Source organism: Schistocerca americana, chromosome 2 (genome assembly GCF_021461395.2).
Source record: "Schistocerca americana isolate TAMUIC-IGC-003095 chromosome 2, iqSchAmer2.1, whole genome shotgun sequence".
NCBI lineage: Eukaryota > Metazoa > Arthropoda > Insecta > Orthoptera > Acrididae > Schistocerca > Schistocerca americana.
Genome location: NC_060120.1, coordinates 174335829 through 174346019, shown reverse-complemented (window position 1 = coordinate 174346019; position 10191 = coordinate 174335829). Strand labels below are relative to the sequence as shown.

General features: G+C 45.4%; 1 protein-coding gene across 1 annotated transcript in view; it reads right to left on the bottom strand.

The window, feature by feature from the left end:
• LOC124593853 (voltage-dependent T-type calcium channel subunit alpha-1H-like) overlaps positions 1–8770 on the bottom strand; it is a 452274-nt gene extending 443504 nt beyond the window's left edge. Inside the window, exon 1 of the mRNA XM_047132201.1 lies at positions 8723–8770. Coding sequence (XP_046988157.1) covers positions 8723–8770 — 48 coding nt within the window. The remainder of the gene's footprint in view (positions 1–8722) is intronic.
• Between the last annotated feature and the right edge of the window lie 1421 nt (positions 8771–10191).

The following is a 10191-nucleotide window of genomic DNA, read 5'->3' as shown; positions in this document are numbered from 1 at the left end:
AGATGGATGTGTAGAGCATTCCCAGATTACCGTCGGACCACATCAACAATGGTTAATAAGGCGGGCGGTTTTGGCCCACTCTTATGTCTCGGAAAGCTGCGTTCTACACGCAACACAAACCTAAATTGAACCTCAAAAGAGATACGAAGTGAGATCTGCTATCCCTATAACGCAGCAATGTACTTGAAATAGGCATGTGATACAGCAGATTAATCACAATCACATAGTGGGTAATAGCGTTAAATACTAGGTGCGTCTAACAGACTTGGTGAATGGTCTAATACTCAAATGACAACGTGTGATGAAGATGCATGCTTGGAGAAACATTGCATAACATGAAACACATTTAACACGAAGCAGAATTATCATCTACAATCAGTGGAGGGTAGCGAGGCTGAATACTTACGTCATAGACCAATGGAGCAACGCATTAATCTGAAACATTTTTGAAATCGTGGAAGATGTCCGAGAAGGTGCAACTGTACAGACAAAAGTTGTTCAAACACGTCCGGGGCGGATGACGCATCACATTTTGATTAATCATCAAGAAGATCAGCAACAAGTAACACTGAACAAGTGAGACACGCTCTGGCACAAAATCGACAACTGTCAATGAGACTCACATAGCAGGAACTGCTGACGCAGCACGGACATCGTCAACACCAGATTTTACAAATATTTTTGAAAACGGAGCACCTATTGCGGAACTGTGTTGTACAAAGTGACTAACGAGCAGAAGACAACACAATTGGAAAACAGGTGGAGCTCTCGTTGAAATGTGTGACCGAGATCTGTCTGCGATCATTTCAATCTACTTTGCATTACATTTCGGCTATTATTGTAAAATGTGGAGCATCAGTGCCTTGACTTAACACAAAGTGGTCTTCACTGACAGTTTTACACCAGATTTGTAAGCAATAACATAAATACTAACGACGTATTCTGTTTATATGTTGAGTTTTATTTGCCTTATGACACAATTCCGCGATCTCATTAGACTTCTCTAGTAAAAAGTAAATAAATAAATAAATAAATTCTGAGCCTCCCAGATTTTCATTCAGATCTAGCGGAAGAACCAATGTCACAATTTGTCAGTGTTTATCTTAAAAACAGGCGAAATGTCTGAAAAAATTTTATGACGGTTTTTAATCAACTAGAAATTAAAAAATTAAAAATACAATTAGTCTAAAGGGTAATATCCAGTATGAATAAACACATGAAATCTGAAAATACGTTTTTGCTGTTTATCTTGTTATGTTTTAATTTTTTATGTTGTAGTTTTGATTTTAGAAGCATTGGTAAAATACTTTATATTTTATCAGTAATTTGGTTTTCTCATGAACAATTGTTTTTAATTAGTGATAATTTATACAAAAATTTATTATCCTGTAACTCACTGGTGAACGGTAACTTTATGTACTTAACACCTCCTACTTCCCTCTCCAAACGCATCCCCAGTTTCGAAGTACAGTTCAGCGAGATGCTCGGATGTTCCCTCTCATTATTTGAACATCGAGACAGACATGAACGGTGACGAAGTAATGAGTGTTATCGACAGGGTGTCACAAGGTGATTCCGTATTTCCGGATTTTTGGAAGGCTTTTGACACAGTTTCTCACAAGCGAGTTCCAATCAAATTGCATGCTTAGGAATATCGTCTCAATTGTGCGATTAGATACGTGATTTCCCGTCAGAAACGTCATTGTGTTGTAGTGACTGACAGGAAGTCATCTAGTGAAACTGAACTGACTCTTGGCGTACCCTAGGGAAGCGTTCTCAGTCTACGTAAACGATTTGAGACACAGTATGAGCAGTTCTCTTAGATTGTTTACAGATGGTGCTGTCGTTTACCGTCCAGTAACGTTATTAGAATACAAAAATGATTTAAAGAAGACGTTTCCATGGTGCGAAATGTTCACGTTGACCATAAATATTAGCAGGTGAGAGATGTTTACAATTTTGTTTTCGCAATGTGGAGCTAGCGTTAACCCATGGAAATTCTGCTCGTCACGTCTTTCATGCGACGGAAAGCGTCGGCCGGTTTTTCGTCACAAACAGTACGATTTTTAAAGCGGAATTTCGCAGGACCATTCGATAGAGTGGTCCCCAGTTAGTGTAGTTTTATCGATATGTGTTAACAGTGACAGTAAGATACGATGAATAACCAGTACTCCAGGAGCGATCGAGCAGCGCTGCTGCACGGCAGTAGCAGGCAACGCGGCGAGGGCTGTGCTATCGCTGTAGGAGTTCTGCTTAAAACATATCATGATGAGCATTTATTTGGGCTAGCTCCAGCTACTCGCCGGAAAGTATTCAAACGATTGCAAATGATGGGCAAACTAAAACTGGCCCGGAAAATGTTTCATGCACCTTAAGATAGGCAACCAATTTACATCGTGCACGTCTGGGGTAGATGGTGTAAGTTGTTTTTTCTGTTTTGAGACGCATGAAATATTTTCCGGACCAGTATGATTTGGTCCATCCTGACATATTTATTGCAATAGTAGTGTGGGGCTTCCCGTATATTTGTAATTTTTGTAGATGTGAAGATAGGCTTCGATGGCCGAAACGAGTAATCAGATTTACCAGGTTGTTGTCCACCTGAGTAGCTGCGTAGTAACGTGCTCACCTCCCATGCAAGTGGGCCCGGGTTCGATTCCCGGAGGGTTGGAGACTTTCTACACTTGGGAACTGGGTGTTGTGTTTTTCTCATCATCATTTCAACTCATCGCCGGCGCGCAAGTCGCGAGTCGAATGAAATAAGACTTGCACTTGGCGGCCGAACTTCCTCGAACAGGGGCCTCCCTGCCAACTATGCCGTACGCTCATTTCCATTTATCGGGTTGTTGTATTTAAGGGCAGCTACACATGAAGGTCCATTGTGGGTTGTAATTATTGTATGGCAGCGAAACGTAGTAGATAAACTAAGGCTTTAATGCTAAGCCAATTTGCACTCGAGAAAAATTCCATTGCTGCCACTAGATGAAAATCTGGCGCTGTAAACTGTTTTATGACGGTGCTACATCTAAGTTCTCATTTGACAAGCCATAAAGTGAATGAACAGTATGGCCGTCGAGAAGAGAGACCGTGCGCTGTTAGTCAAAGTATTTTATGTGAACGGCGGAAATTACAGTGCTGCATTGAGAGAATATCGCCCACTGAATGGTTTGAGGAGAGGCCCAATGTCATCACATGGGTTAAAGAAGATGATAATGAAATTCGAAAACGGGTGAGCTAGGTGTAGCACCTGGAAGAGGAGGGCGTTCTACCCCGGTGAAAGTTGTTGAGGAGATTGCTGTGGCTATTACTGACCATGCAGCACGTGCTACTGTAGTGCCAGTGCTCGAGCAGTGTCACGAGAACGGTCCATCCTATGGTCAGCAGTCTGCAAAGTTTTGCGGTATACTTTAAACTGGTACCCGTACAAGATCCAGATGCAGCAGCAACTGAAGCCTCATGGGCGCAGCAACGTTCTGAATTTTCTCGCAAGTATCGAAGCTGATGACATATCGCCAGGCAATATTGTACGGAGTGACGAGGAACGTTCTTCACTAAAGAGTGCAGTGTGTACACATAACTGCCGAATTTGGGGCCTGTTGTGCACAAAGGGCCATCGCACTCGCCGTATGTGACTGTGTCGCGAGGATTTATAAAATGGTTCAGATGGCTCTGAGCACTATGGGACTTAACATCTGAGGTCATCAGTCCCCTTGAACTTAGAACTACTTAAACCTAACTAACCTAAGGACATCACACACATCCATGGCCGAGGCAAGATTCGAACCTGGACCGTAGCAGTTGCGCGGTTCCGAAATGAAGGGCCTAGAACCGCTCGGTCACCACGGCCGGCGTGGATTCAGAAACATATTTATTCTCGTTCCGTTCTTTGGAGAGAATACACCCAGAGTGCCTGTCAGATGTACCGTGACGTCTCCAAACTATCGAGACCTTGTACAGCATGTGATTCCCACTCTGGATGTAGCGTCTGTGTGGAAACCACTCTTTTCATGCAAGAAGGGTAACACTTCGTGTCGATTGCCCAGTGAAAGATCTGTTTAATGCACGAACGTGTTATCTCCAAATGTTTTCCAGATGCATGACCTGCAAGATCACCTGATCTCTTCCATGTAGGTTTTGGATCTGGGGTTATTTGAAAGAACGCTTTTATCAGGGGCACGTTCGGTCTCTACCTGACCTGAACGGCAGTGGGCAGTACACAGGAACACGTTGCTCAGATGCCACCGGAACTGCTGCGAGTAACTGTTGATCACCGCGTTTTACGGTTGCAGCATCTCGTTGATGTATCAGGTGCTCATATTGGGGAAATTGTGTAGCCGGCAGTTCATAATAAAATCAACATTATGCCTTTGTCAGTTGATAATCTTTGGATAGTTTGGGGCAACAATCACATAATAGCGTTTAAATAAAATTTTAGTCAAAAGTGCAGTAAAATGGCGGAATTTTTATTTAAAAAAAAGTTTCTCACTTGTTTTCTGCCCACGTCCTGTTAATAACTCATTGCATACGGAACACATCTATTCAATTTCTTCCATTACAACGTTGCGGCTGATTCAGCAACCAGTGTAAGATTTTAGCAAAAAATGCAATATTGGTTGCAGAGAATTTTATTTTCAAATTTGAATTACGCGTTTTGCTATGTAGGAATTTGTACACAACGGTAAGGACAGGTGGGCTACAGAGTGGTCCAGTAACTTTCGTCATGGCAAAGCTGGGCACGAGCACGAATGATTAACGAACAAGCTGACACAGCAAGCAGAGGATTTACTTAACCTGTATTTCTACATGTGGACGAAAGTTCATTACAAAGAATGCAGCAAGAAATAGAATCCAGCTCTCAAGGTCAACAAGGAAGATACTCCCTAAAGTAAGCACAAACAACGGTGTCGTAGCGATGAGGCTCCCAGTGCAAGTGGGCTGAGCGGCTGCCGCCGGCCGTCCTGTACCATGGCGGCTGAGGGCACTCGTGGTCCAGAGCCGCTGGAGTTGTGGCTCAATGGGCACACACCATTGGATCTGCCTGATCCCGCCTGAGCGCTATCAGCGTCTAACGGAAACTTACAATTCTGTTACCAACGGTGTCGACATCTGATACCACAACTTTAGCCTGTGGTAGGTATCTTCAGATTATAGAATCTTGTGACGTCACACACAATACATAAAAGTGATTACACGATGCAGACACATCGCAAAATGCAATTATACTACTGGTCATTAAAATTGCTACACTACCACGAAGATGACGTGCTACAGACGCGAAATTTAACCAGCAGGAAGAAGATGCTACGATATGCAAATTATTAGCTTTTCAGATCATTCAGTCAAGGTTGGCGCCGTTGGTGACACCTACAATGTGCTGAGATGAGGAAAGTTTCCAACCGATTTCTCATACACAAACAGCAGTTGACCGGCATTGCCTGGTGAAAAGTTGTTGTGATGCCTTGTGTAGTGAGGAGAAATGCGTACCATCACGTTTCCGACTTTGATAAAGGTCGGACTGTAGCCTATCGCGACTGCGGTTTATCGTATTGCGACATTGCTGCTCGCGTTGGTCGAGATCCAATGGCGGTAGGCAGAATGTGGAATCGGTGGGTTCAGTAGGGTAATACGGAACGCCGTGCTGGATCCCAACTGCCTCGTATCACTGGCAGACGAGATGACAGGCATCTTATCCGCATGGCTGTAACGGATCGTGCAGCCACGTCTCGATCCCTGAGTCAACAGATGGGGACGTTTGCAAGACAACAACCATCTGCACGAACAGTTCGACGACGTTTGCAGCAGCGTGGACCATCAGCTTGGAGACCATGGTTGCGGTTACCCTTGACGCTGCATCACAGACAGGAGCGCCTGCGATGGTGTACTCAAAGACGAACCTGGGTGCACGAATTTTTTTTCGGATGAATCCAGGTTCTGTTTACAGCATCATGATGGCCGCATCCGTGTTTGGCGACATCGCGGTGAACGAACATTGGAAGCGTGTATTCGTCATCGCCGTACTGGCATATCACCCGGCGTGATGGCATGGGGTGCTATTGGTTACCCGTTTCGGTCACCTCTTGTTCGCATTGACGGCACTTTGAACAGTGGACGTTACATTTCACATGTGTTACTAACCGTGGCTCTATCCTTCATTCGATCCCTGCGAAACCCTACATTTCAGCAAGATAATACACGACTGCATGTTGCAGGTCCTGTACGGGCCTTTCTGGATACAGAAAATGTTCGACTGCTGCCTTGGCCAGCACATTCTCCAGATCTCTCACCAATTGAAACGTCTGGTCAATGGTGACAGAGCAACTGGTCACAATATGCCAGTCACTACTCTTGATGAACTGTGGTATCGTGTTGAAGCTGCATGGGCAGCTGTACCTGTACACGCCATCCAAGCTCTGTTTGACTCCATGCCCAGGTGTATCAAGGCCGTTATTACGGCCAGATTTGGTTGTTCTGGGTACTGATTTCTCAGGATCTATGCACCCAAATTGCGTGAAAATGTAACCACATGTCAGTTCTAGTATAATATATCCGTCCAATTAATACTCGTTTATCATTTGCATTTCTTCTTGGTGTAGCAATTTTAATGGCCACTAGTGTAGGATATCAAAAAGTTTAAAAATCTCATTGCCTGTCAAATGGGTGGCAATGACGAAGGAACCCAGTAGACAGGCATTGGTGATTTTCAAGTTTTTGTTATTCTGGTCGCATTTTGCGATGTATTCTCATCGTGTAATCGTTCTTAGGGATGGCTTGCTCAAGGACAAGTTTCTGTAATCTGAAGATGCCCACCACAAGCGAAATGCGTCATCGAAATATGAAAATAAAGACCTCCGCAACGAAGACTATATTTTTATCTCACAATTCTATGTGTCTTTCCTGCATTCACAGCGCCATATTTGCACCCTGTGACCAAAATCAAAACTAATTTTTTTCCAGTAGAGATGGGGGCCGCAGTAACGGATTAGAGTATCTACCAAATTTCGCTGCCATACGATAATTTGAGTGCACATTGGATATCTGTGAGTAACTGCTTTTCAATAATAATATCCTGGTATTACATCGGATTTGTAACGACAATACATTGAAGCGCTAAAGAAACTGGTGTAGGCTGGCGTATTCAAATACAGAGATATGTTAACAGGGAGAATACGGCGCAGTGGTCGGCAACGCCTCTATAAGACAAGTGTCTGGCGCAGTTGTTAGATCGGTTACTGCTGCTACAATGGCAGGCTATCAAGATTTAGGTGTGTTTGAATGTGGAGTTACAGTCGAGTGATGGGACACAGCATTTCCGAAGTAGCGATGAAGTGGGGATTTTCCCGTACGACCATTTCACGAGTATACCGTGAATGTCAGGAATGTGGTAAAGCATCAAATCTCCGACAGCGCTGCGACCGGAAAAGATCCTACAAGAACAGGATTAACAACGATTGAAGCCGCCGGTGTGGCAGGGCGGTTCTAGGCGCTTCAGTCTGGAACCGCGCGACTGCTACGGTCGCAGGTTCGGATCCTGCTTCGGGCATGGATATGTGTGATGTCCTTAAGTTAGTTAGGTTTAAGTAGTTCTAAGTTGTAGGGGACTGATGACCTCAGATGTTAAGTCCCATAGCGCTCAGAGCTATTTTAAGCCAACGACTGAAGAGAATAGTTCAACATGACAGAAGTGCAGCCCTTCGGCAAATTGTTGCAGGTTTCAAAGCTGGGCCATCAGCAAGTTTAGCGTGCGTACCATTCAACGAAAAATCATCGACATGGTCTTTCAGAAGCGAAGGCCTACTCGTGTACTCTTGATGACTGGACGACACAAAGCTTTACGCCTCGCCTGGGCCTGTAAACGCCAACATTGGACTGTTGATGACTGGAAACATGTTGCTTGGTCGGGTGAGTCTCGTTTCAAATTGTCCACAGCTCGAGGTCTAGTGGCTAGCGTTGCTACCTCCGGATCACGTGGTCCCAGGGACTGGGTGTTCGTGTTTCCCTCATCATTCCATCATCATTTATTGCGAGATTGGACTGTGTTTAGATTGGGGCAGTGTACGGACGCTGATGACCGCTCATTTGAGCGCCCCACAAACGAAACATCATCATCATCGTCATCATCAACATTTCTAATTGTATCGAGCAGATGGATGTGTACGGGTTTGGAGACAACCTCATGAATCCACGGACCCTGCATTTTAGCAGGGAACTGTTCAATCTGGTGCACGCTCTGTAATGGCGTGGGGCGTGTACAGTTGGAGTGATACGTCTATATACGACTCTGACAGATGACACGTACGTAAGGATCCTGTCTGTTCACATGCATCCAATCATGTCCACTGAGCATTCCGCGGACTTGGGCAATTCCAGCAGGACAATGCGACACCCCACACGTCTAGAATTGCTAGAGAGTGGCTCCGGCAACACTCTTCTGAGTTTAAACACTTCCGCTGGCCACCAATCTCTACAGACACGAACATTATTGAGAATATCTAATGCGTTGCAATGTGCTGTTCACTTCTGCGTGTGTGGGACCCCTATACACTATCAGGCAGGTGTACCAATTTCTTTAGCTTTTCAGGGTACTTTAGTAGTGTTTCCGGTTCTCGCAAACAGGGCTGGAAAGAAGGCGTTGAGTATTCGCGGCGGAGCTTTGTGACAAACGTGAATAAACTGAGTGCGGTGGACGGGGGGGCGTGCGGCTCACCTGTCGCAGCGGCGGCGCCTGCGGCGCGGCGGGCGTCCAGACGTTGCCGTCGCCGGTCTGCGTCATCTTCTCGCTGGAGCAGACGTTGCGCGCGGCGCCGCCCGCGCCCGCTGCGCCCCCGGGGCCGGCGCCGGCGCCGCCGTGCAGCAGCACCACCTCGCTGAACATGACGCTGGAGCGCCGCCGCGGGCCGCCCGGCGGCGACAGCAGGCCCGGCGTCGCCTGCGGTGCACGGGCCGCGCTCGGCTCAGGGGAACGCTCCGCACTCACTACTACCGTCTCTCTGTGCCTCAACAAATCTGCTAGCGTGGGACAAGGAAGCAGGACAGGTTAGGATTTAACGTCTCGTAGAGAAGGAGCACTCGAGCTCACGTGGGGGAAGCATGGAGAAGAAAATGGGCAGTGTGCTTTTTAAAGAAAATGTCCGTGGCATTTGCCTTAAGCGATTTAGGGCGATTTAGGGGAAAAAAACCGGATGTTCAGACAGAAACATGAACAGTCGCCCTACCAAATGCGAGTCTGTTGTCTTGGCAGTGCGTCTAGACGCAGCTGCAGAAGTCACGTTGGAAAAGCAAATGAACAACCAGAACGATTTTAATAGACAATGGAGCACTTCTTTTAAATACTTATATGGATATGGTGTCTGTTCTTTCGGACATGTCCGAAAGAACAGACACCATCGATGATCTGCAGCCGTATAGAACGAAGTTAGAATTATATATTAATACCTTCAGAGGGTCTATACAAGGGCGATGTACTTGAGGACAATATTATGGAAATGGAAGAGGATGTAGATGAAGATGAAATGGGAGATATGATACTGCGTTTGAAGAGTTTGACAGAGCACTGAAAGACCTGAGTCGAAACAAGGCCCCCAGAGTAGACACCATTCCATTAGAACTACTGACAGCCTTGGGAGAGCCAGTCCTGACAAAACTCTATCGTCTGGTGAGCAAAATGTATGAGACAGGCGAAATATCCTCAGACTTCGAGAAGAACATAATAATTCCAATCCCAAAGAAAGCAGGTGTTGACAGATGTGAAAATTACCGAACTATCAGTTTAATAAGTCACAGCTGCAAAATACTAACGCGAATTCTTTACAGACGAATGGAAAAACTGGTAGAAGCCGACCTCGGTGAAGATCAGTTTGGATTCCGTAGAAATGTTGGAACACATGAGGCAATACCGACCCTACGACATATCTTAGAAGAAAGATTAAGGAAAGGCAAACCTACCTTTCTAGCATTTGTAGTCTTAGAGAAAGCTTTTGACAATGTTGATTGGAATACTCTCTATCAAATTCTGAAGGTGGCAGGGGTAAAATACAGGGAGCGAAAGGCTATTTACAATTTGAACAGAAAGCAGATGGCAGTTATAAGAGTCGAGGGGTATGAAAGGGAAGCAATGGTTGGGAAGGGAGTGAGACAGGGTTGTAGCCTATCCCCGATGTTATTCAATCTGTATATTGAGCAAGCAATAAAGGA